At 32.6% G+C, this 24,445-nt stretch overlaps 1 protein-coding gene across 1 annotated transcript in view; it reads left to right on the forward strand.

The window, feature by feature from the left end:
- The window catches only part of LOC110112231 (glucose-1-phosphate adenylyltransferase large subunit 1), a 29,997-nt gene extending 20,490 nt beyond the window's left edge, over nucleotides 1–9,507 (forward strand). Inside the window, exons 13-15 of the mRNA XM_020844386.2 lie at nucleotides 8,408–8,514; nucleotides 8,929–8,989; nucleotides 9,077–9,507. Coding sequence (XP_020700045.1) covers nucleotides 8,408–8,514; nucleotides 8,929–8,989; nucleotides 9,077–9,178 — 270 coding nt within the window. The 3' untranslated portion in view covers nucleotides 9,179–9,507. The remainder of the gene's footprint in view (nucleotides 1–8,407; nucleotides 8,515–8,928; nucleotides 8,990–9,076) is intronic.
- Nucleotides 9,508–24,445: the final 14,938 nt, after the last annotated feature.

The following is a 24,445-nucleotide window of genomic DNA, read 5'->3' on the forward strand; positions in this document are numbered from 1 at the left end:
TTTCTATGAGATAGAAGAAATGTATAAGGAAAAAAGATTTAATTTTAAAGTTTAATTCTTAAATTGATATAGTTTTTTATTAAAAAGTGCAATAGCCTGATTAAGGAAATAAGAATGAAAGTCATAATCCTAAATTTCTTTTCTTTAATAATTTAGACTAGTCAATCACCACTTAAAACTTTTAGGTAAAGAGGTAAAATTTTCATTAAAAAAAATTGAGATAAGTGAATTGATTCTATTATATAAATACAATGTGAATAGTGATTTATGTGTGTTGATCATAGATAAATCACAAAAACATACAAGAAAAAATAAAATAAAATGATTATAAAAAAATATCAAAAATAACACAAAAAATATTTAATGAACAAAACAAAATAAAGAACATATATGGATGTATTAACTACAACACATAAACACACAAACAAAACTTTATACCTCATTATCTTGCTCATGGTTTGATGATTTAGAAACTATGTATACTCAGGAGATTTTTTTGCTTTTTATAAGTTGTCCTTATTGCATTTTGCTTATTTTTATCATTTTTCTTTGTTGGAAGAGTTTTTACATTAGTGCACTTATTTTTCATATGTCCGAATTTCATACATGCAAAATAAATAATATCAGAAGAAATCTTATTATTCTTATCATTTTTATCTTTATTTCACTTTTATTGATGTTGATGCTTGTGCTTTAGTAGATTTTCAAATTTATTTGTAATTGATGTTATTTCTTTACTCTTAACATTTACTAAGTTGCTTTCATTCATATCTTCAGCTTTTATCACTATAGTTTCACCTGTATCCAAAAGTTGTTGACTCAAAATTTGCTCGTAGGCAATGAGTGAGCCAATTAGATTATCAATAGAATATTCTTTTAAATTTTTTGATTCAAAAATAGCAACGACTTTGGCATCAAACTTATCAAGTAGACAACGTAGAATTTTATTGACTTTTTTTAAGTTTAAAAGTTCTTTACCTAAGATGTGTAATGATGTCACTATTTGAATAAATTTAGTATACATGTTTAGAATAGTCTCATAAGGTTTAATGCAAAATAATTCATAATTATACATTAAAATATTCAACCTGGATTGCTTGACTTCACTAGTACCTTCTTATGTAGTATATAATTTATCCCAAATTTTCTTGTCAGTAGAGCATGTGGATATTAACATATAATTTTGAGAATTCAAAGTAAAAAAAAATTAAGCATTTAGCATTCAATTGAGCATTGATTTGTTCTACTCTACTCCATTTAGTAAAAAAAATATAAGTTTTTACTCCATATAATACGTGACGGTACAGAATAACCAGTTTGAATCATATGCCATATTCGATAATCAATTTTTTGTAAAAAAGTAGACATACGAATATTTCAAAAATCAAAAGAAATATTTTCAAATAAAGATAATCATGTAATTGAATATCATTCCGCAATGTTAAGATTTCCAAAGTTAGCCATTGATTTTTTTTCAAAAGTTTTCTAAAACATAATTTATGAATCTCACTCTTACACCATTTAAAAGTTCATTAGGGGTTTTAAACCCTAAAGAATTTATGAGGCTCACCAAGAGGGGGGTGAATTGGTATTTAAAAAATTCTTTAACGATGAAAAAAAAAATCATTTTATAACTTGATGCGGAAACGAATTAAATTCACAATAAAAAGTTAAATTAACAATTTCACCCACGGAGTTAATCGCAAGAAAAATAAATGCAAAAATAATAAAAGGAAAGAACACATCAAATTTATAGTGGTTCGGTCCAACCTGACCTACGTCCACTCCCCGGAAGCATTCTCCGAGTATTGCACTAAACATTTAGTGACTCTCCTTTAGCCCCCAAAGCTAGGCGGAGAAACCCTTATAAAATCACTTAAACCTTCCTCGGTGCGGCTGAGTAACCGGGTCCTTTGACACCAAAGAGATCTTTTTCTTCCCAAAACTTTCCTCAAGACGAACTTTGAATCCGATGGTGCTAAGATGAAAGCTTATCGGAGCAACCGTGTGAAATTCCCTCCACACTCCCTTGAAACCCCCCTCCAAAGATCTTCTCTCTCTCAAACTTCACCCTTTCCTCTCTCCCTTTCAAGTTTTATCTTTAAGTTTTTTCAAGAAGAACGAAAACACAATGAATGTCAAAGACACTTACCAAGTACCATGACGAAGCTTAAATAGAGGATTTTGAAAAGCCCTAAAAATTCAATTTTGCTAACAAAGATCGTATAGTGCGATATTGAGATCGTCATGTACGATTAGTACAAAATAGCCCTTTCAACCAGTATGAATAGTATTGTCCTGCACGATTAGTTCAAGTTTTTGTATTGATCATCCAGTACTATCCTGAGATTGTCTCGGACAGTTAGTTCTATCGAAATGCAGTTCGTCTAGGATAAAACATGAGACGACCCAAAATCGTCACTGCTGATCGTACAGTACGATCCAGATCATATAGTACGATCCGAATATCAAAGTTAATCAGATTCGATTGACTAATCACAGGATTAATTTAGGCATGATTTTTATAGATCGACCGGTACGATGGACATTCGTTCTTGATGATTATAATAAAATATGAAATTCAAAATTTTGCCTAAATTGTGGTTGACAGTTATTTTGCATGATCATAACTGATCGTACTTGACGATCTTGATCGTCCAGTACGATTAGTTATATAAGCTGATCGTATAATACGATATAAATTATACATTATGATTAGTTCAAAAATTGAATTTCTGATTTTGACTCAATCCCACTACCCCTAAGTGTGTGTATGTATGATCACCAAGCTAGCATACCCTTATAGGACATGACTCAAGAAATCAAAAATACATCAATGAATATTAAAACAATCTTTACAATATAACATATCATACCCAATCTTGAGCCTTGAATCTTCATTGGATGGTGCATGACATTCCTTAAATGTTAGCTCACACACAAACAAATATATATTGCAAATGCAACTAGACATAAGGATGTGAGCCAAAATATTTGTTATCATCAAAAACATAAATTTGTGAGCTCGAGTTGCAACAAAAAGCGCGTACAAGGCCTACCACTTCGCTGCAAGCTTCGCACAGGATTTCCTTCCACAATGCTAGAGAAAAGATTGTATAGGTGATTTTCTGGTGCATCACGAGCTCCAATAATAGGATTTTGAATTTATGGCGTTATACCTTTGCGCGATAAAGCGGTGACTGTATCAGTTACAGGGGCACTTGGATCGAGGCGCAAATGTGCACAAAATTTTCTCTTCCTTTCTTTTTTTTATTTCCCTATTTTGTCTCTTTTTTATAATAATAATAATAATAATAATAATGATAACAATAACAGTAACATTAAACGTTATTAATATCAAAATATTAGAGTGAGTGAGGTCGTGTGATTACCTTGGCTAAATAAATGGGTTAGAGGTAGTGAGTTTGGGTTGCTTTTATGAGTAGGTTTGGGTTGTGTTGTGGGTTGAAATGGAGAAGATGAGCTATTGTAGGTAGAGTTGTGAGGAGGGGTGTATTGGGCTTGTTGTTTGTGGACTGCAACTTTTGATTGCTATAGGTTTGCTGATTAGGATTTGTTGGGTTTGAGCTGGTGCTTGAGATATTGGGCTGTGTTGTGCTGTTGGGTTGTTGGGCCTTGGATAACAGATGGCTTAGGCTGTGAGAAGGTGTGGGCTGCTATTTTTGACAGAGAAAAGCACGTAGATGAGGGTTGATGCTAGAGTGGGATGGTATGACTATACACAAGTCGCAAGAGACGAAGTAGCAACTACTATGAGTACGAGGTTGAAGTGCTTGCCGATTGGTGTAGAGTAGGGAGATCTGAATGTTTTGCATGTGGTTAGAATAGGGAACAAACGGCCGGGGTTCGACTGTTCTGTGCGTGAACCGACAGGGAGTTTATAGCTGCTGTCCAATGTCTAAAGTTTCACGCGAGAAAGTTTGTGTGAGGAGGCGATAGGGTTGACTATGGAGGGAGGATCGCAGGTGTGGCTCGGTTGAAAGGAGATCGGCATGTGGATAAAGTAGTTGGATCTTCCGATTGGGTGGTAAGGAGGTCATGCAGTTCAAAACGGGTTCTAGATTGGCAAGGTAGGTCGTTCAATCAGAATTTTGCGCATCTTGAAATTCGTGTGTCGATCCCTTGATTTACATGTGTTTTCTCAGAATTCGAGTATTTTGCATTGGGATGCGCTCTGATTTTCTCGTGTGACTTTCTTTGAACAAATTTATAGTCATTTTTTGGTATTATCAATGTTCTGAATGCAATGGTGAAGTCCATTTGGTGATCTGAAGTCATTTGGGCAGTGTCACGCGTCTATTTTTGGTGCCTGTCACCGAATTTGACCCTTTACGCCCAAATTGGCTGCGAGGTATTCCAACTTAAGCGAATTCAACGTTTTGAAACGGTATAGTCCGTTTGGAAATTGGATGTCATTTGACCTTTCAAATGACGTGCCGCGCCCGCTCGCCGTCACTTAAGTTGTTGATTTTCTCTCCTTTCGTGCATCTTGAGTGTGTGGGTCAACATTGTTTCATCTCTATCATGATCTAAGACTTCATCTCTACCCACGATCTAAGGCTTCATCTCATATCTAACTCATCTAGCTTGTTTATGCGAGCTGACATTAACCTTCATCAAAGAGTTCGTTGGCTCTAGCCTGCTGTATTGATTCAAGAGCTCATCATCTTTAATAGCCTGCATACTTCAATACTCTATGTCCTTTGACACCCTACATCCTCCAACACCCTTTTCCCTCAAAAGGATGATAGAGAATTGAACATTAGAGAATTGAACATTAAATCTCCAACAGACAATGGGAACCGTTTGTAGGTGGCAATAAGAGATGTATAAACAACAAATACATGGAGAAAATTGATGGTAAATGCAGCCCGACCAATGATCAAATGACAAATGGTAGAGGATCATAGTAACCTGTATGCAAGTGGCAACGGGAGACACATTGTCAATGTGAAAAATCTCTTGATTGTACAGGAATTGTGTGAGAGGGTTTAATGACATTGCAAGAGACTCATACCACAACCAACATGTCAGTTGAAACCAAAAAGATTTAACATACAGAGAAAACAATGATGTGATACATCGGAATGCATTCAAGTTAGCGTCAATACATTGTATTGCACCTATCGAAATTAATGATCAATGTTTGACAAATGTGTTGTTAAGGATCAATGCAAATCTTGGTGTTCTAAACTCACAAATACAAGCAAAAAGTACACCCGCTACTCCAACTATATCAAGCTATGCAATAATCATTTTAGGAATAAATATCTCGTATATTTCTCCTATACGACCTGATGCGCTTTCAATCGGTACAAAGCCCACTCGAGGCAGTAACTATTGATTTTGCCGTGTAAGACGTCGGCAAGGGCACAATCATCCAAGGTTGAAATGATTGATTCTTTATTTAAGCCAACACCAAAAGATGACGATGATGGTATAATCAAGGAGTTGCCCACTAATTCCTATACGAGTTCTAGGAAGAGAAAGCCAGATCAAATCATTATGGAATGAGTGAATCTCAGTTCAACCAGGTTCTGAACATTGAGTTGGATAAAATTATTGAGGCCTGCAAGTTTCTTGATGAATAGTGGTCGTACATCCAACATATCTTCTACGTACAAATATTAAAGTACTATAACAAACGCAAACTTCTACAAGTCGTCATAGAAAACCGATCAAATGTCCAAAATGCCCCATATATGCACTGTAATATGTATGCACATATGTACACAAAAAGGGGCATGTTTAATTGTATACCTGCATGGACCCCAGTGAGCATATTATAAATACACACATGGCGTCTAGGGATGTTGTGCAGTAGTTCGAGCCCGATTCTTTTTATATGGATAGATAGGAGTCGATACGGCTCGAACTATTAAACAGACATATGGTAAGAGTATCGACTGTATTATTTATTTTAAACATTCATATAAGGTCTTCAACAAAGAAAAATCATCAACATAGGCTATGAAACCTGATCCTCTGTTGACAACTAGACAGAGTCGACAAGGTTCAATCCACAAATAGAAATGATCCCATACCCCGATGATGGACGTATTGAACGTAGATCTCGGTCGGATGGATTAATTCTAAATATTTCAAACAATCAATCATCTACAAAATCCAAACTCCAAAAAATTCAAAATTCAAAATATTTAAAATAGAAATCTAATCATTAACCACTTAAAGTAAAATCCATCCACCCTCCGCAAAAGTTTGCCGATGTGAATAAATTGAAATTTACTTCAGCTGGAGCTAATGCCTAGTCGAAAATATCACAATGATGCATTCTCAAATAATCTCCTTTCAGTAAGGACGTGGTACATGTCCTCTAACCGATGGTTTTGTCGCCAAATGACACCGTAGGATAAATGGTTATGAGCCAGGGCCCTCTGAACCGAATGTTTTTGCCGTGAAATGGCACCACGGGATAACCGTTATGGTCAGACATAATACGCTCCTTATGACATCAAATCCTTGAGATATGAATCAATAAGATATGATCGATAGGGCACAAAGCCCTATGTTAGCTAAGGTGGATTCAAATTTATTCCTTTAGACAAACACCCACTCCAGGTCTACAAGGTACCCTTGGACAAAGCAACTCATGGTTGGCAACAAGGATCCTTCTATCAGGTTGGGTCGACTACCTCCTCTAACTAAGTAGACCAGGGAACACGATGGCCCAGGACGACGGAACCATGGGATCTTGATAGGATCCATCATCCATTCCCCCACTATCCTTTAAGTTCAAGATAGTGAAATTTTTAATTTTAAATATTAAATCTTCAAATTCCCAAATTTCATAAGCTCATGCTGCTACTATATGCCAGATAACACCTATTTTTTATTTATCTGATTGACGACTATCCTTAATCGAAAGTTCTCTCTCTTTATCGGGAGGGGTAATTAACTATAGGGGTTTGCGCCTATAGGAAATCAGAACTCAGATCATAAAATCCTCGTAAAATGAGGACGAAATCTTTGGGTGGTGTCTTATCTACGAATCCATCTGCCTTCCCAAAATTTACCCTAGAACTTAATTCCGTTAAAACTCCCCCGAAGAAAAGCAGCAGGCGGAGGCCGGGGCCAAATTTTTTAAGCCCGCACTCTTAGAACTCATCAATTATGGTTTGTAGCATATCAATGATTTGTTTTCTCTCGACAGTCTTCTCTGGGCTTCCTTCAATGAATTATCATGCAACTTCATGATAATCATATTAGCCAATAATTTAGATGTTTTTGGTGTATGCTCGGGTAAAAAATAATTATTTTGATCATTTTAATTTTAATTATTCATCTTGGAAAGTAATTATGTGGCACATTAATGAGTGATCTATGCTTCTATTAAATTTCTAAAGCCTCAATGGCAAATCAAAGATGTAAGTCATGTCATGAATTTGAGAATCTGTTGATCAAGTGATTGTTTTCAATCAAAGGCCATATAAGATATATAATGATATATTGGAGTATTAATGAATGTTTTAATCAAGTCTATATAGCCAAGGATTTTTAAATAGAATGTGAGATTGTTAGTTTTAGCCATTGAGATCTCTCCATTGATGATTATTTCCTTGGATTATATAATTTATGGGTCGAATTTGTTAACATCATCTGTGCTTATGTACCGATCGAGTCTTTTTTTATAGTTCAAGAGATTCACGGAAAAGCAAAATATTTATTTATTTTTATTAAACTTTATCCTCTATTGAGATTATTCATTTCAATTTAATGAATCATGACCCTTAACCTTCTTTGGATGTGTGCTTTAAAGAATTTCTTTGTGAATAGCAATGTCTTGTGACACAAACCACCTTTCAATAGAATAAGATGTCCAAGAATGCAATTTCTTAACAGCCTACAGTATAGACAAGGAAAGAGATATGCAGCAAGTTCAAAGCTTCATACCGCATTTCATATGAGAAACTTGTTCCACTTATTAGGTTTGGAAGCTTATATTTTTTTCTCTGGTATTTTCCTGCCAAAATAAGTATATAAATGATCTAACTACTTTATTTGGCCTCAAAAAACTTCTCATGCGGCTTCTCCTTGAAACTAAACACAGTATCTTAATGAAGAATGTGATCTTCTTACTAATCCCTTTGTATATCAATAGTTGATAGTCAGCATGAACCATTTGACATTTACTGAACATAATATTTCAATGAAAGTTTAACAAGTCAGTCAATTTATGTAAACTCCTCATCATTTATATTTAGCTATTGTTGATCATACAATAGCTTAGGATGACATTGAGCTATGATTTTTTCTTTCTTATTGATTCTACTAGTTCAACATCTATAACAAACATAAAAACAATAAATGACATGAAGTTTTCCACTGATATTTTCTTCTTACAAACTGTACAAATTATGAACAACAGGATACTGTGATGATGGGTGCTGACTTCTATGAAACAGAAGCTGAAATCGCTTCTCTTCTATCAGAGGATAAGGTTCCCATTGGTGTAGGTGAAAACACTAAGATCAGGTGAGATATAAATAATACTTCTACTAAACAAAATATATCAGATACTGAAATGAAAAAAAAATAATTAAAAAAAAAGTTCAGAATATTCTAACATAAATTTCATCAGTCTTGTCTTAAAAAATTGATGCATTTGTTCTTATGATCAGCTTCATATTTTATTATTTTTTCAAGTATTTTAGAGTAAATATCTTTATTATTTTTTAATTTCTCTAATAAACATCTTAGACTTTATTTGGGACAGCTTTCGTACTACTTCCTAAAACAGCTTTCTAGTATAAAATTTTCTAATTCAAGAAAATTTTGTACTAGAAAACCTTTAGAAAGCAACAAAAAAATTGTCCCAAACGAAGCCTTGATTAAATTTGGATCAAAATATTCTGAATCATTCTAATCAGTTGATTCTCCTTTCATCAGAAACTGCATCATCGATATGAATGCAAGGGTTGGGAAGAATGTGATCATAGAAAACAAAGAGGTATGTAAAAATTACCTAATTCTGATTTTCTCTCCACCAAATGCTTAGATTTTAACTAATGGAAAGAAAATTTATTTGTGCAAATAGGGTGTTAGAGAAGCTAACAGGGAAAGTGAAGGGTACGTTATAAAGGATGGTATCACAATAGTTCTAAAGAACGCAACAATCAAAGATGGGACAATTATATAGAAATGATCCTCTAGAGAAGCTGTCGGAGTAACTTTGTCAAAGATAAGAAGACCAGTAGGCGACGCAGTTGGAAGGTTCTCTGTAAAGTTCAGTGAATAAAATATGGTCAGATGATATGGAACTCAGAATATCTATCAAAGTAGTTCTACTTTGTTCTCATAAACTGCACTGTGTTGGCTTTTTCATGTAGCTTTCAGCTAGCTGTACCTCACAAGCAGCAATAAACTGAGGGTAGCTGTGCCGTTCAGATGTAAATATATTATCTTTAGTTATTATGTGATATATTTTATAATAAAAATTTCAAAATAATCCTCAGACTATTCATGTGTTGCAAATTTAGCTCTAAAATATCACTTTGCTCTGATATAATCTCTTGATTATATATAATTAATTAAAAATGACTTCTCATATTATAATTGTAATATAGAAGTGATCCAATTTAATGCCTCATTTTTTGCTTTCTTATTATTTTGTGAAACAGCATTTTTTATATTTTTTAGTTTAAAAAAATTTTGTACTAAAAAGCTGTTTTAAGAATCATTAAGAAAGTTGTCTCAAATGAAACTTTAGTCTTAAAGGGAATATTTTGGATCATTTTTTTTTATAGTTGAGGTATAAAATTAAAGCTTCTTTTGGGACAGTTTTTTGTTGCTTTTTAAAATAGCCTTTCAGTACAAAATTTTTTTGAATTAAAAAGTTGTGTATTAGAAAGTTGTTTTAGAAGGCAAGAAGAAAACTGTCCTAAATAAAAACTAAGGTTTTGTTTGAGACAGTTTTTTTTATTGCTTCTTAAAACTATTTTTTAGTTTAAAAATAAAAATTTTTATATTAAAAAGTTGTTTTAAGAAGCCATAAGAAAGTCGTCATAAACAAAGCCTAAGGCTTCGATTGGGACAGCTTTTTAATTGTTTTTTAGTTAAAATTTTTAATTTTTATACTAAAAAGCTGCTTTAAGAAACAGTAAGAAAACCGTCCCAAACGAAGCCTAAATCGGACGAACATTTGGGGACTTTTAAAATTTACCCTTTTATACTATATATCTCTGTGGAGGGCAGAAGCATCATATCAGCAACCATAGCATAAGGGCAAATTTTAAATCTGATGTCTTTTTTTTATTATAATTAAAAAATATTTGAGATATGAGTTTCTATTTTTTTTTTTAATGGATAATATTTTTGTTATATCATGATTTTAAAAATTGGATTAGATCGTGAACTAGACAGATGGTGAGTCCAATCCATTTATATATATATATATATATATATATATATATATAAAGTGAGTGCATATAAATAAAGGTAATAATGATCAACGCATATTTTTATATTTAAGTATAATGACATGTAAGCCCTACTGAGTTTTATAACTCTTCTTAAGTTTTTAATTTTTGTATATGATTTTTAGATTAATCTGTAGGACATAAAAGCAATCAAAGATAAATAAAGACTTAGGATGCTTACTATTATATTTTATAAATTATCTTAAGTTAATGCAATATTATACTTTCTTATATTATTAAAACTCTTTATTATACATCTTATATAAACCACTACAATTAAATATTTATGTAGTTATATTTGAGCAAAGGTGGATGACATATTTTACTAAACTTTTTAAAGAAGAATGTGAAAATATGATTGACTTTAGTGACTTTAGCACCCTAAATGGAAATAAATTTTTTAATTTTTATCAGAATATTAGTAAAACCAAAGGTAGAGATGTTTTAAAAAAAATTAAGTGTGAAAAGTTGTTGGACCTGGTGATATTCCAATAGATATGTGGAAATTCTTAGGAGATAAAAGGAATTTCTTGGCTTACTAAACTATTAATATTGTTTTGAAGACTAAAAAGATGTCAAATGAGTGGAGAATGAGTGTGGTAATTCCTATTTTTAAGAATAAAAGTGTTGCACAAGAGTGTACGAATTATAGAGGAATTAAGTTAATGTGTCATACTATGGGAGCAAATTATGGAGCATAGGTTGCGGCGTGATACTAATGTTTCTCAAAATCAATTTGGATTCATGCTGGGTAGGTAGACTATGGAAGTCATACATTTATTAAGAGGTTTGACGGAGAAAAATATAGAGAAAACAAGGAGGATCTACATATGATATTTATTGATTTAGAAAAAGCATATGATAAAATTCCAAGAGAAGTGTTATGGAGAGTAATTGAAAAGAAATGAGTTAATAATGCTTATATTCAAATTATTAAAGATATGTATGCAAGAGCTATTACTTGTTTTCAAACACAAGGTGTTTTGACTAATTATTTCCCTATTTCGGTTGGGTTACATCAAGGATCAACCTTAAGCCCATATCTTTTTGCTTTAGTCATGGATGTTCTTACTAGACATTTGCATGAGGATGTACATTGGTGTATGCTTTTTGCTAATCATATTCTTCTTGTTTATAAGACTAGAGAGGGAGTTGAAGGAAAACTTGAATTATGGAGGTCAACCTTAGAGTCTAAAGGTTTTCGCTTGAGTAGATCTAAAATAGAATATATGGAGTGTAATTTTAGTAGTAATAGACCTAGTGAGGGGATTGTGACTTTGGGCAATCAAGTCCTTAATAAGAGTACACATTTTAGATATCTTGGATCTATTGTTCAGAGTGATGGTGAAATAGATGGGGATATTATCAGCATAATTCAAGTTGGATGGTTGAAGTGGAGGAATGCATCGGGCTTGTTGTGTGATAGAAAATTACCCCTCAAACTTAAGGGAAAATTCTATAAGATGGTGGTGAGGCCTGCAATGCTTTATGGTGCTGAAGATTGGCCATTAAAAGAGAAGCAAAATACTAAGTTAAGTGTGGCAGAGATGAGGATGCTCAGGTGGATGAGTGGCTTTACCCTTTTGTATATGATATGAAATAAGCCTATACGTAAAAAGGTTAGAGTAGCTCCAATAGAATATAAGATTAGAGAGAGTCATCTTAGATGGTTTTGTCACATAAAATGGCAGCCTTCCGATGACCCGGTTAGGAAAGTAGAGTTATTAGATTTGACTTGTGTTAAGAAAGGTAGAGGCAGACCTAAGAAGACTTGGTTAGAAAATATTAAAAATGATCTTTCTTTATTAGATTTAAATTATCGAGAATTTGACTTTTAATAGAACACAATGAAGAATAAAGATTCATGTAGCCGACCCCATGTAGTGGGATAAAGGCTTGATGTTATTGTTGTTGTTGTTGTCATACTTTAAAATTATTGGAGCGAGTTATGGAGCGTAGGTTGCGGCGTGATACTAATGTTTCTCAAAATCAAATCAAATTCATACCGGCTAAGTCTACTATGGAAGCCATACATTTATTGAAAGGTTGGATGGAGAAATATAGAGAGAACAAGGAGGATCTACCTATGATATTTATTGATTTAGAGAAATCATATGAAAAAATTCCAAGAGAAGTGCTATGGAGAGTTCTTGAAAAGAAAGGAGCTAATAACACTTATATTCAAATCATTAAAGATATGTATACATGAGCTATTACTTGTGTTGAACCACAAGGTGGTTTGACCAAGTAATTTTCTTATTTCAGTTGGATTACATCAAGGATCAGCCTTAAGTCCATATCATTTTGCTTTAGTCATCGATGTTCTCACTAGAAATTTGCAAGAGGATGTACCTTGGTGTATGTTTTTTTGTTGATGATATTCTTATTGATAAGACTAGAGAGGGAGTTGAAGGTAAACTTGAATTATGGAGGTCAACCTTAGAGTCTAAAGGTTTTCGCTGAATAGATCTAAAATTGAATATATGGTGTATAATTTTAGTAGCAATAGACCTAGTAAGATGATTGTGACTTTGGACGATCAAGTCATTAATAAGAGTACACATTTTAGATATCTTGGATAGATCGTTCAGAGTGATGGTGAAATATATAGGGATATTATCAGCAGAATTCAAGTTGGATGGTTGAAGTGGAGGAATACATCGGGCTTGTTGTTCGATAGAAAAGTCCCTCTCAAACATAAGGGAAAATTCCATATGATGGTGGTGAGACATGCAATGCTTTATGGTGCCGAATGTTGTCCATTAAAAGAGAAGCATAATACTAAGTTAAGTGTTGCAGAGATGAGGATGCTTAGATGGATGAGTGGCTTTACCCTTAGAGATAGGATACGAAATGAGCATATACGTGAAAAGGTTGGAGTGGCTCCAGTGGAAGATAAGATTAGAGAGAGTCGCCTTAAATTGTTTGGTCACATTAAACGTAGGCCTTTCGATGACCTGATTAGGAAAGTTGAGGTATTAGATTTTACTTATGTTAAGAAAGGTAAAGGTAGACCTAAAAAGACTAGGTTAGAAAATATTAGAAATGATCTTTCTTATTAGATTTGAATGTGAATTTGACTTTTAACAGGACAGAATGGAGAAAAAGGATTCATGTAACCGATACAACGTAGTGGGTCAAAGGCTTGATGTTGTTATTGTTGTTGTTATATATTTGAAAATATTGATAGGACCCAAAATTTTTATTTAATGATTTTGGAATTATAAATAAATATTAGGTATCATTTTGAAAATATTTAGCAGACCAAGACAATTTTGGTATCATATCAACATTTTACATGACATTTAGTATTAGAAAATATTTATGTCATATCACATGACATCTAGAATTATAAAACATTTATGACACTTAGTTTTAGAAATATATATATATGACATATGTGTTCATATATTCAATTAAATATAATCTTGATGATTAGAACACCAATATAATTGACATAATTTATTTATTAGGATATCATAAAATTGACTTAATCTAGTTTTGTTGATGAGAATGGATCCTTCATACAAGAGGATATTCTATGGGAGAGTTTCCATAGTGTAATCCTCTAGAGTTTGAGGAAACAACCAACCCAATAATAGTTGGATATTGGATCCAATGAATGGTGAAAATCTTCAAGAAAGGAGAACTGAGTTAGTTGTATTCATGTTAGAAGAAGAGGCAAATTGTTGATAGGCATCACAAAGAAGAACAAAGTTTATGAGGATAACATCCAATGGGTTGAGTTTGAGCAAGGCTTTTATGATAAAAACTTTCCTAGACAACTTATACATAATAAGGGAGCAGAATTTATGTGGTTTATACAAGGAAACTTACTTTTTCAAGAATACGAGGCAAAGTTTTAGGAGTTATCATGATTTTCTCCTCAAGTGATTCAAAATGAGGAGGATAAAGCAATGAAATTTTTAATTGGATTGAGAGATGGGATTCTTGATCAGATTACACTTCTAGAGTTAAGAATTACGATGATTTAGTATAAAAAGGATTAATTTCTAAAGAATGCCAAGTAGCAAGGTGGGTACATCAATCTAAGAAACAACCACATAATAATCAAATTTTAAGGAAGAAAGTAAGAAGAATGAAGAGGTATTTTAACCTTCCAATGATAAATAAACATCAAATCAATTACACATTATGTTGGAAAGCTTTATGTTGGAGGATTGTTACAAGCTAAATCATCAATGTTTCATTTCCAACTATCCAAAGAGGAATAATGTAGACCATATACGGGGGATAATAAAACCAGGCCTAACAAATCTAAGATAGAGTATTTTCTTTAACAAGTAAAGAAACCCAAACTTTAAATGCCATTGTAGAAGGTTCATTATTTTCCTTTGGAGTTTCAATCTATTCTTTCTAATTCTTGATATCCTCATTATTTTATATCAAATACACTTATTTCCAAACATAAACTCAAATCCCAACCATATAAAACTCAACTCATTATCTCAACACCTTTAGGATGATACTTTCAAACTAAAATATATTATCCAAATCATGAAATAATAATTCAATCACAAAGTGTGCATATCAACTTACTAAAAGTTTGAGTATGTTGTTAGACCTAACAGAACTGTCCTAAGGCTAACCAAGAGGGGGAGGGGGAGGGGGGTGAATTGGTAATTTAAAAAATTCTCTTGGATTTTAGAAAACCAACTTAAGATATTTAACACAATGATAGATTTTTACAAAATACTTTTTCAACCATAGTAACTAAAAGTGCTGAAATAAAAATGTACTAAAAAGTAAAAGAATACTAAATTTTATAGTGGTTTGTTCCAACTATACCTACGTCCACTCCATGAAGACTCCTTCTTGAAGTATTGCACTAAATCAAAGTGACTCTCCTTTTGCTCCCATAGCAAGGCGGAGAAGCCCTTAAAAAATCTCTCTTCCACCATCCCGGTGCGGCAGAGTATCAACGTTCTTTCTCACTCTACTAGTGATGGCAGAGTACCAATGTCCTTTCTCACCCTTCTAGTGATGGCAGAGCACTAATGTCCTTTCTCACCCTTCTGGTGATGGCAGAGCACCAACATCCTTTTTCACCCTCTTGGTGATGATAGAGTATCATGATCTTCTTTGAAAATATTCTCTCAAAAGTCTTTAAGGAAGTAGGGAGAAAACTTAAATAACAAATAAGAGATTCTTACCTTTGAGTAACCTTGTGAATCCTCTCATAATTTTCTCTCATAAGATCTCTGAATCTTCACTCCTAAATTGCTCTCCCAAACACTCTCCTTTTTATCTCTTGAAAGAAATTCACAGCAAGATAATTGGAGTGTTAGGTTTTATGACAATTATATATGAAATATAAGAAAAATCATTCATAAAACTAAAAATTCCAACTTAAACATACTCATATCATATAGAATGATTATACTTCATTTGTACGAATAACTCAAAAATCCATATACGATCCTATATGAACCTGATTTTGTACTCTGTTAGTCGTCTGTACAAACTAACATCATATAGTATGAATAGTTGAAAACTGAACCAATTCATCCGGTATAATTCTATATCAAAGTTTATTAGGATTATTAAGCCCTTATGAACTAGCCTAAGGCTAAGTAAGAGGAGGGGGGGGGGGGGGGGGGGGGGGGGGGTGAATTGGTAGTCTTAAAAAAATTCTTAAACAGATAGAAAAATCTTTTTGAATATTTTAAAATAAACATAATCAACAACAAAAATAAAAAAATAGAAACTAAAGTGCAGGAATAAATCAGAAAGAACACACCATATTTTATAGTGTTTTGATCAACTTGACCTACATCCACTCCCGGAGCCTCTCTTCTAGGTATTTCACTAAAACCACAGTGACTCTCCTTTTACTCCCATAATAAGGTGGAGACGCCTTTACAAACTCTTTTTCATTAACCCCGATGAGGCAGAGAACCTTGACTCATTTCTCTTTCTCCTGAAGCACGAAGAAAACCCCAACTCCTTTTGCTTTCTCTAGAAGAATATAAAGAACCTTGATCTAATAATGAAAAAGACCTCCCTAGATTCACCAAGGTGAAAAGGATGATGATTAGAGAAGATGACTCAAATCCTTGCTTGGAGTAACCTTTGTAAACACCTCACAAACTCCCCCTCATAAGATTCTCTCTCTCTCCCAAGCTCTCGCTCTCCTTCTCTAAGCTCTCTCAGGTTAGGACAACAACAAAATATTCTCTCATTAACAAATAAGAGATATTATAAAGAAGGTTTTAAATATTTCCCTAATTTGAAATTTGCCATCAAAGATCGTCTGGGATGATCGACAAATCATCCTATATGATTATTGTAATTCAACCCTTCCAATCAGGATGATCTGTATCTACTGTATGATTAGAACACATTATTTGTCTTGATCTTCTAGGATGATAATTAGATCATTATGTCTGATTTGTTCAAATTCATACATATCATCCAACAGCTTTCGGGACATCGAGGAGATACATATTGTACGATAAAGAAATATAATTGATCGTTCTTGGATGTTTGGATCATCCTTTATGATTAGTTCAAAATTAGTGATTATCATCTAGCAGATAATTTAGGTCATCGAGGAGAAACATCTGGATGATGAAAATTTATAATTGATCTTTCAATAGATAGTTCGGGACACCCAGATGTTTTTGGAGAAGACTAAGGATTTTCTTACTAATCATCTAGGATGATCCTGTGATCGTTTAGAACAATATGATCAATCAGTCTAACCTTAATTACTTTCCTTAATCACCTAACTAATTTAGGCATGATTGTAATGAATCACCTAGGATGATATGGGATCATCCTTTATGATTAGAACAAAATTCTAAAAATAATATCTTGCCTAAATGAGTTTGGCGGTAGAGTATTTATGATTTGAGCATATCGTCCAGGATGATGGGAGTATCATCCAGGATAATTTTCTTAAACAAGTTTACATGACCCAGATGCCCTAATTAGGGTAAGAGTTTTTGAATAATCATCTAGGATGATATCAAATCATCCTGTATGATATGATCAAAAATAAAATAAAAAAACTAACTCATTAAATTTCTCCTACTGAGAGTGTGTGTACAAGTTTACTTAGCTTCAGGATCCACCAAGATATATTTGACTCAAGAAAAGGTAAAAATTACACTAAAATAGAAATTATATACTGACTCAATCCTAGTCTACCTGATCTTGAGCTGATTGATATTCCAAGTGAACTTGTAGACCTGAAAGGTTAGTGACTTGGGAACATAAAATAAATATGCAAGAATGATAGTAGTCAAGGAACAATAATGTTTGTTATCAACAAAGTCATAGTGCTTGGGTCCAGATCTATAACAATCTTTCTCTTTTTGATGATATCAAATATTATTATTGGATTAGTTAAAATCACATATTTTTCTTCTTTTTAATTTATTAAAAAAAATGAAACATAAAATAAAGGTGGCCAATATAAGTAAAGCAAAGAAAATTTTACTAAAACAAACAAACGATGCAACACTAACACTAACTACTCCCCTTTTTGACATTACAAAAGGAGGAAACAAAAAAAAAACAACTGCTAAATAGAACCAATTACAAAAATAAGTACAAAACATCACATAAAATACTGAGCAATCTATAGGTATAAAGGAGAAAATTGCTCCCCAAACCAGGCCATATCCTGGTCTTGCTATTGCTATTGTTAAGCCACATATGCGTTAAAATGATCAACATTTGATGCATGTTGTTGCTCCTATGCAATGACGTAGGAGTTAAACATAGCCTCCCACAGGTCAAACTCTCCACTAACTGATCCAGTTATGACTGGTGATGGATAGAAGTAGGTTTAGGAAAAGCCTCTTCCTCTGCTCCCTCAGCCTCCTCATACTCTGGATGGATGTGAGTGCTATGAAGGATGTGGAAAGAGTTATTGGTGTAGAAGGTAGATTGGTAGTTTGGTGAAGTAAGATACTAAAGGTCATAATTTGTTTCAAGAATATATGCAATGATGTGTCCCAGGGTCAAATTTAGTTTCTTCTTATGGCTGGGATCTCGAATGCCAGTCAAGTATTCAATATATAGAAAAAGAATATCATTAGCATTGAATTACCTACGAGAGTAAAGGAGTAATGTGAATACGATCACCGACTTTTGGAAACACAGAGGTTCTAAGGACATGTTAAATGGTCTTAAAGTCTTTTATTAAAGAACTGGAGGCACCGCCATGAAAAGTGTCATTGGTGTATCTTAAGTATTGATTAACATGGCTCCAGTTGAAGTCAGGATCTAAAGCTATGATATGAAGTTTGTCACCAGTAGTGGAAAGTTGAAGAAGTTCAGATAGTCTGATAGGTGATATATACATATCTCTTATTGACATAGGATTGCAACGCAGTGTAGGTAGAGTTAATTTAAAGATTGGAAAAAAATTCATACAAAAGCTCAGAGTGGAATGAGAGTGCAATGGTCAGAATAAAATTAAGGATAATATGGGCAAAGAGATCAAGTACCAGATAAGTCAGATTACAGGGATTTACGATCTTGGAGGAAGTAATCCCTATAGTTTTATACCAGAGGTAAGTAGCCTGATCTATTGCCTCAGTGAATTGAGGGTCTAAAGTTACCCTTGAGCAGCTTCCAGTAAGCATCCTAGAACACTTTAAAAAGACATATATAAGAATTTGACTAGAAGAGAGAAGGATTTGAAGGGTTGGAGTAAAGAAAATGGTTTAAATCAACTATTTATAAAGAGTTGGCCAAATCGTCCAGGACGATCATGGAATTGTCCAAGATGATCATGGAATCGTCCAGGATGATCATGGAATTATCTAGAACAATCAGGAGCAATAATGATGTCCAGGATGATTGGTCAAAAAGGCATTTATATCATCCAGGATAATCAAACATTGTCCATGATGATTAGACACTAATCATCCCGAGGAGTCAGCCAGTATGATCTTTTACTTTAAGTATCATCTAGGATGAACAGATGGATCATCTTGGATGATTAATAATAATAGTTCATACCAGATAAATTTAAAATGCCTAATCATTTTTGTCAATTGTATCATCTAGGATGAATAGGTGGATCACTAGGATATGATCACTAATAATTGAGGCAGAATTTGATCAGATTGTCCAAGATGATGTGGATCATCCAAGATGATCTCAAATAATAGAGTTAGATCTGCCATCAGATGGATGATGAATGGTGGATGGATGATATCATCCTTGATGATAGAAAAATTATCCAGGATGATGTGAACAAAAATTGAAAATATGATGATGGAAAAAAGATGATCAGAAGAGGTCCCAAAAAAATAAAACATAATAAAAATGAGTAAAAAAACAACTAAAAGTTGATAAAAATAGTAAAAAGAATAGAAACCAAGTTTTTTTTAATAAATGCTAGACAATGATAAATTTTCCTTATGATTGGATTAAAAAATTAATAAAAAAATGAATTAATATTGCTAAAATTAAAAAATGGTAAAACTACCAATCATGTTATCCCTAGTATGAACTTCTTATAGGGCAAACCATCTTTCAAAAATAAAGATCTAACTTAGAAAAAGTAATCGGATAAAAAAGTGATCCATTCAAAACTTAATCCCAGAAAAATATCTTATAGAATAATATAGCAAAGTGATTAGTCACGATAATGAGTTTCAAAATCAAGTTTTTTGAAAATATTAAGTTACATATGAATTCTTCTAAGATTTAAAGGATTGAAAGAGAAGGAAGCTTGATTTCTTGTGAGCTCATTTTGTACCTCTTATCAATTATTTGATGCACTTTGTGCATCTTTTAATTCTTGATACACTTTTTATATCTTTCATTTTTTTTGGCGATCATTGCTCATCTTTTTCAATTTTCTTTTTGGGCTCGTTTTATATCTTTTTTTTATTTTTGCAAGCTAGCTCTCTTTCCAAACCTTTAAAGACTCTCATATATGATATTATCTTTCAGATAATAGTGGAAAAAACTCACCCTCTAATATAAGGAGTAAAATACAAATCATAATCATATTCATATGATAAATGCAACAACAAGATAAAAAAAGCTTGAAAGTGATTTAATGACTTTGAACATTATTTATATGAGATAAATTATTGTAAGAAGATAGAAAATAATTGAATTTCAAAGACCAATTGTTAATTTGAAATTGACTTTTGCTTAGAAAAATAAATTACACAGCTAAAAAGAGTTAAAGGAAGGGAAACAATCAATGGTGTTTCTTCTTTTAATTGATTTAGGGATGTCAATTATTGATTATAAATTTTTTAAAAAATTGAAGGAAAATTAAGTCATTCTACCAGTAATTAATAAAATAAAACTGAAGTGAAAAATAACATAATAAAAAAAAACAAAAAAAAAATAACAGCACATAAACAAAAATAAATAAGAAAATAAGAAGAAAAGAAACTAAAGAAATATCAAAAAATAGAAAATTCAGAGTTCATTAATCATCAAGTTCATGCATTTCTGTCTATGACACATAATTTGATTCTTAAGATGCTGAAAGTTTCAAAGGGTAGTAGTTTGATAAAGATATTAGCTAGTTGGTTTTCAGTTGCTGCATGGTGTAGCTCAATGTCTCCTTTAGTAATATGGTCCCTAATAAAGTGATGTCTTATGTCAATGTGTTTAGTTCTAGAATATTGGATATAATTTTTATAAATATAGATGACACCATTGTTATCATATATAATTGATATTATGTCAACAGGTAATTCTAAATCCAGAATCTGTTACTTTAACCAAAGGATTTGGGCCACAACTTCCTAAGGCTATATATTCAGTTTCAATAATGGAAAGTGCAACTGAGTTTTGTTTTTTTTTTTTTTGGCAAGAGACTAAGGTTGTCCTATGAATTGACACATTTCAGAGGTACTCTTTCTATCGACCCTACATCGTGCAAAGTCTGAATCAGAATATCCTAAAATCTCAAAAGAAGTGTTATGCCTTGGATACCATATTCCCAAGTTTTGGGTTCCTAAGATATATCTAAGAATTCTCTTAACTGTATTCAGGTGGGACTCCTTGGGATTAGCTTGAAATCTAGTATAAAGATAAACACTAAACATTATATCAGGTATGTCAACTATTAAGTAAAGGAGCGATCCAATTATTTCTCTATATTTCTTTTGATCAACTAATTTTCCATTTGAGTCTTTATCTAATTGAACACTGGAGCTCATGTGAGTGTTTATTGACTTGGCTTTATCCAATTCATATTTCTTCAAGATATCCTTAATGTATTTTGATTGATTAAGAAAGGTTTCATCATCCATTTGTCTTATGTTAAACCAGAAAAAAGGATAATTCTTCCATCAAACTCATCTCAAATTTCCTATTCATTATTTTAGAAAAATCATTAAATAAATATTTATCAGAAGATCTAAAAAGTATATCATCAACATAGATCTGAATAATGAGTAATTCATCTTTTACTCTCCTCAGAAAAAGGGTGGTGTCTATACTCCCCTTAATAAACCCCCTTTTCCACTAGGAATATGCTAAGCCTCTCATACCATGCTCTGGGTGTCTATTTTAATCCATCCAAAGTCTTTTTTTAATATGAAAACATGATTTGAAATTGGGAATTCTCAAAGCATGGGGGTTGCTCTATAAACACATCTTCCTTTATTACCACATTTAAAAAGATACTCTTGACATCAATTTGGAAAAGCTTAAATTCCTTGTAATTGGCAAAGGTTAGTAGCACTCTAATCACTTCCAATCTTGCTAAAGGTGCAAAAATATCCTTAAAATCAATCCCTTCTATTTGATTATACCCCTTAGCTTCCAATCTTGCCTTATTCCTAACCACTACACCAGAATCATTCATTTTATTCTTAAAGACCCATTTAGTTCCTACTACACATTAATTCTTAGGTCTTTCTACTTGCACCCAAATATTATTCCTAATAAATTAGTTTAGTTCTTCTTGCATAGCTAGGATCTATAATTCATAAGAAAGGGCTCGATTGATATTGGTGGGTTCATTCATTTTTCCGGCGGCTTTTCCGGCGGCTTTTCCATTTTTCCGGCGGCTTTTAAAAATTAAAAAATAATAATAAATTTTAAACTATTTAAATGATTTAACAAATAATTATTAAAAGTTATATTAACTATTTAATAAATATTCATTTTTAAATTAATTAGTTAGGTAATTTTTATATTATATTAAATATTAATTTTTTTATTTTAAATTAATTAGTTCATTTTTTTTATGACCGCCTGAGAGCCGCCGGAATAATTCGCCGCCGGTAAAAACCGCCGGTAATTATTTTCCTACGCCATTTTTTCCGGCGGTAAATGAACCGCCGGAAAACCTCAAAACTGCCGGAAAAGGCCGCCGGAAATCGGTGATTTTCCTGTAGTGTTGGGTTTCTCCACATCCTTCTCCTTGCTTGGGTGAGCCTTAAATGTAGGGCAATAAGCTTTTACATTTTCCAGCTTCCTGCATTCAAAGCAACTCACATCAAAAAAATCTTTAGAATTCTTATTATTCTTACCTTTGTTCTATTTCTGATGGTGCTTTTGTTTCTTCCTTAAGAAGCTCTTTAATTGCCTAGTAATTAAGGCAACATCATCACTTTCAGAACCAGAAGAATCAATATCCATATCATTAGCCTTTAAGGCTACAATTTTCTTCTTCTTTTTCTTTCCTACATCATGTTGTCTTTGGTTCATTCCTTAATCATAAGCAATTAGTGATCCAAGTAAGTTATTGATAGAATAAATATTCAAATAATTGGATTCAATTATTTCAATAATCTTAGTATCAATGGAAGAAGGTGAACATCTCAAAATTTTATTAACTTTATCATAGTTAGTTAGCTCTCTTCATAAGGCACACAGGGATATAACAATTTGTATAAACCTAATATACATTTTAGATATTGACTCATTAGGTTTCATGCAAAAAAGTTTATAGTCATGAAGTAAAATATTCAACCTAGATTGCTTAACTTCACTTGTGCCTTTATAAGTAATGCATAATATATCCCAGATTTTTACCAGTTGCACATGTTTAAATACATATGTAATCTTTAAATTTTAATGTATTTAAAAAATAGTTTAAATATTTTGCATTAAGTCATACTATATCCCTATTATCAAAAGACTATTTAGTAAAAGGAAGTTTAGTTTTCATGCCATTGATTTCACATGTTGGTATAAAATAACCTTTTTTTACAAGCATCCACATGCGATAATCTATAGATTGTAAAAAAGTGGACATGCAAGTTTTTTAAAAATCAAATGGTATGTTATCAAACAAGGGTGGTCAAGTAATGGAAACTCTTTCCTAGTGTTTTGATTACAAAAGTTAGCCATGGATCAAAATTTAAAAGTTTTCAAAAACTTGATTTTAAGAATCCCGCTCTAATACCACTTGAAGGTTTATTAGGGTTGTTAAGCCCTTATGAATTAGCCTAATGCTAACCAAGAGGGGAGTGAATTGGTAGTTTTAAAAAATTTTAAACAAACATAAAAATCTTTTTGAATATTTTAAAACAAACACAATCAATCACGAAAATTAAAATGCAAAAAATAAAGTGCAGGAATAAATCAGGAATAACACACTAGATTTTATAGTGGATAGGTCAACTTGACCTACATCCAATCCCCATAGCCTCTCCTCCAAGTATTACACTAAAACCATAGTGACTCTCCTTTTGCTCCAACGTCAAGGCGAAGAAGCCTTTACATACTCCTTTTTACTGACCCCGATGAGGCAGAGAACCTATACTCATTTTGCTTCCTCCTAAAGCAGGCAGAGAACCCCAACTTCTTTTGCTTCCTCCTGAAGTAGAAAGAGAACCTTAATATAATGTTGAAGAAGACCTCCATAGAGCCACCAAGGAGCAAAGGATGATGATTGGAGAAGACGACTCAAATCTTTGCTTGGAGATACCTTTATGAATACCTCATAAACTCCCCCGCAAGATTCTCTCTCTCTCTCCCAAGCTCTCCCTCTTCTTCTCTAAGCTCTCTCATTTCAGGACAAC

This window comes from Dendrobium catenatum, unplaced genomic scaffold, assembly GCF_001605985.2.
Source record: "Dendrobium catenatum unplaced genomic scaffold, ASM160598v2 fragScaff_scaffold_390, whole genome shotgun sequence".
Taxonomy (NCBI): domain Eukaryota; kingdom Viridiplantae; phylum Streptophyta; class Magnoliopsida; order Asparagales; family Orchidaceae; genus Dendrobium; species Dendrobium catenatum.